At 50.8% G+C, this 3529-nt stretch overlaps 1 protein-coding gene across 2 annotated transcripts in view; it reads right to left on the bottom strand.

Annotated features, from left to right (window-relative positions):
* Positions 1-1058: 1058 nt before the first annotated feature.
* The window catches only part of Cdc37 (cell division cycle 37), a 10963-nt gene continuing 8492 nt past the window's right edge, over positions 1059-3529 (bottom strand). For both annotated transcript variants that reach the window (XM_021171788.2, XM_021171787.2), the window contains exons 6-8: positions 2583-2765; positions 2389-2460; positions 1059-1592 (exon numbers count right to left, since the gene is read on the bottom strand). In XM_021171788.2, coding sequence (XP_021027447.1) covers positions 1437-1592; positions 2389-2460; positions 2583-2765 — 411 coding nt within the window. In that variant the 3' untranslated portion in view covers positions 1059-1436. The remainder of the gene's footprint in view (positions 1593-2388; positions 2461-2582; positions 2766-3529) is intronic.

Genomic DNA, 3529 nt, shown 5'->3' on the forward strand with positions numbered 1-3529 from the left:
CATGGCCATGTCCAGCATTTTGGTGCTGGTGTCTAAACTGAGGTCTTCTCAGTCCACCAACCTTAACTCCAGAATTAAATCCAACTTTGGGCCTGGGATTTGCAGATGTGGCACCATACCCAGTTTCTGCAGCATAGGGCTAGAAAGCAGAGCTTCCTGAATGCTAGGCAAACACTCTGTAAACTAATCCCTTTCATTTATTTTCACCAAGACAGTGACTCACTGGTCAGCCTAGCCCAGCCTTGAACACATGATCCTTCTGTTTCATTCATTCTTCAGAATGATACATGTGCTTTAAAAACAAAAACAAAACAAAAAAAAACATTGCTGGAACTGAATCCATGCTAAGCCAAGCTCTGCCACTGAACTCTAGCCAGAGCCCTAGGCTACATTCTTTCTAACAGGAAAAATCCTCAAAGTTGCTCCCCAGGACTGGAAAAAAGGCTCAATGTTGCAGAGGACACTGTGTTCACTCCACGTAGCCACAGTGGACTTAGGGCCACTGGGAACTACAGTTCTAAGAGACTCTGGCCTCTGCAGCCACTACATGCACACGTACAGAACACTCACACATAAATTAAATTTTAAGTCAGGAGTGGCTCATGCTTTTGATCCCAGCACTCAAGAGGTAGTGAGTGGCATGTGGATATCTAAGTTTGAGGCCAGCCTGGTCTGTATAGTGTGTTCCCAGACAGCCAAAGATACATACAAACCTATCTCAAAGAGACACTCAGGCGTGCGAACACACACACACACACACAAATTAAAATTTGGATTAAGATGTTCCCCTAGCAGAGGCAAAGTCCAGTGTGAAAGGCCACATATTTCTCATGCCCAGGTTACCCTCAAACTCCTGTCCTCTTGTCTCCATGTAGTGCTAGGGAGAGAGGGGAGGCAGAGGGAGGAGTTAGGGGAGGATGAGACAGACAGTTGGAGAGACACAGAAGGCCTAGGACTTCAGAAGGGTGAGGACAGGGCAAAGGCATGGGTGGCTGTTAGCACTCCGGTTCTCCCCACCTAGGTTCACCCTCTGCCTCAAACAGCACTGAGCCAGCGGCCTCCAGCACCTGGAACTGTTTATTGGACATTGTTGCCAGTTGCAGGACAGGAAGCTAGACAGAAGAAAAACAGTGACCATAGACCCCTAGGGACAGACCTTGCCCAGATGGGGACATTTGCATCCCCAACCCGGTGGACCAACCTGGCAACTGCTGCCCCTCCCCAGGCCCCCAGGACTTTGGCATAACGCTGATGGGGGTAGGGGGCTGCAGACAGCAGAGCCCCTCAACCCGAAGCAGAGAGTCTGATGAGCGCTGGGGACAGGCGGAAGGAGAGGGGACACGGGGCAGGCCATGGGCCAGGATGTGAGGAGCAGCACAAGTGAAGAAGTTGGGAGCTAGGGACATGGTGGCTAGGTTTCCTTTTCTGGAGAAGGGTCACGCACTGACGTCTTTCTCGTTGCCCGCTTTGGGGACGGCTTCCAGCAATGGGTCCCCGGGGCCCGCCTCCTCCCCCTCCTTGGCCTCACCAGACTTGGAGTTGGGGACCCAGAGGCCAGAATCGATGCAACGCTGCATGTGATACTTGGCATCCTGTGGAAAGAGGGAGGACAGCAGGTGAGGCTGTGCCAGCACCATGATGCCCAGTGTCCCCTGCACCTCCTTCAAGGCTGCTCAGCACCCACTCCACCCAGGACTGGTAATAAAGAATTGCAGAAGCTAGCATGTGACTCAGCGGGTGCAGAAATCACCTAGTGTTCTGGAGACTCTCCCATTCCAGCACCACAGACTACCAGATATGGTGGTACACACTTGTGATCCCACCAATTAGGAAGTGGAGGCAGGAGGGTCAGGAGTCAAGGTCATCAGTTATGTAGCACATTTGAGGTCAGCTTGGGCTACATGAGACCCTGTCTCAAAAAACAAACACACATATAAAAGGGAGTGGTGACAGCTATGCTCAGCAGTTAAGAGTACTTTCCTCCAAATCATGAGGACCAGAGATTACAATCCAGCAACTAAGTAACCAGCGAGGTAACCTCAGCACGCAGGGGACAGAGCAGCTCTAATCTGTGAGTCTGGAGCTAGCCTGGGAACAGAGGCAGGTCTATCTGTGAGTCTTGAGCTAGTCTGGTCTACACAGTGAGAGCCTATCTCAGAGAAAAAAGGTGGTGGTGTTGGGGCAAGGAATTAAAAGATTTTTTTAAAGTATACTGGTATTGTGCTGCGTGCGTGCGTGCGTACACGAGGGTGTCGTTCTCAGACAGGGTCTCACTGAATTGCTCTGGCTCATTTAACTAAGCCTGGTCTTGGACTCACAACCCTGCTCTTGGATGACAGGGTTGTACCCCTGGCCATCTGCGATCTGCCACAGAGACTGGGGACTCACAGTGGGATCCATCTTGCTGATGGCGTCTTGCAGCATCTGTACGTCCTTCACATCAAAGCACTTCTGCAGCTCCTGAGTACAGAGGGGCCAGGGTGAAGGCCTGGGCTTGGGATGGGTGGGAGCAGAGGGGCGGGGGCAGGGAGCAGCAATGGGTACACATCACCCTCCTCCCTCCTGGGCCCTGGGAGCCACACCTCAGGCAGGGATTCATAGACCTCCACGGGGTCCAGGCCACCAGGGCCTAGCCTCTTCTTGCGCTCCTCCTCCTCATATTCCTTCATGGCCTTCTCTATTCGCAGCTTGGCGCGGCCCCGCACTCGCTCCTTAAAGGCTTCCAGTTCATACTTGAAGCCCTCCATGTACTGGTGGTCAGCGGTCTGTGGAAGAGGGTAGGTGCTGCTTACTGCAGTTGATATCCAGATGTTTAGGGAGGTAGAGGCTCCCTGAAGCTTTTCCTGAACTCCACCATGGCTACCTCAAGATTTGGCCTTTGTCTCCTGCATTCAGCGTCCATCCTACTAGCTTGTGAGACCACCTGCTAATGGCCAGCCTCCTGGCTCAGCTCAATAGCACCAGCTTGGTATCACATCTTCAGGTGTCCTCCAGCAAGGTCTTATAGAAACCTCACTTCTGGACTGTTCTACCCTGCCCTGCTCTCAGGTTCCCCAGTCTTTCAGAGGAACCAAGTTTGGTACCCATTACCCACATGGCAGCTTGCAAACCCTAGCAACTCCAGCTCCAGGGACCCAACACTCTCTTCTAGCCTCTGAAGACACTCGCATGCGCATGATGCACATAAACTCACTCAGGCACACACACAGCAACAAAACAATTAAATATTGACTTATATGATGTTTATGCAATATGTTTACATTATATATAAATTATTTAATATTTAAAGTAAGTGAATAGAAAGAAATCCTCAAATAGGGTCAGCTAGGTGGTTCAGTGGGTGAAGTGCTTTGCCATGTAAGCCTAACAGCTTGTTTTACCACAGGGACCCACAGAAAGGTGGAGAACCAACCACACAAAGTTGTCTCTCTCTCTCTCTTTTTTTTTTCTGTCTACCACATTTTTTTAATTAGGTATTTTTCTCATTTACATTTCCAATGCTATCCCAAAAGTCCCCCATACCCTCCCC

The sequence above is a fragment of the Mus caroli genome, chromosome 9 (assembly GCF_900094665.2).
Source record: "Mus caroli chromosome 9, CAROLI_EIJ_v1.1, whole genome shotgun sequence".
Taxonomy (NCBI): domain Eukaryota; kingdom Metazoa; phylum Chordata; class Mammalia; order Rodentia; family Muridae; genus Mus; species Mus caroli.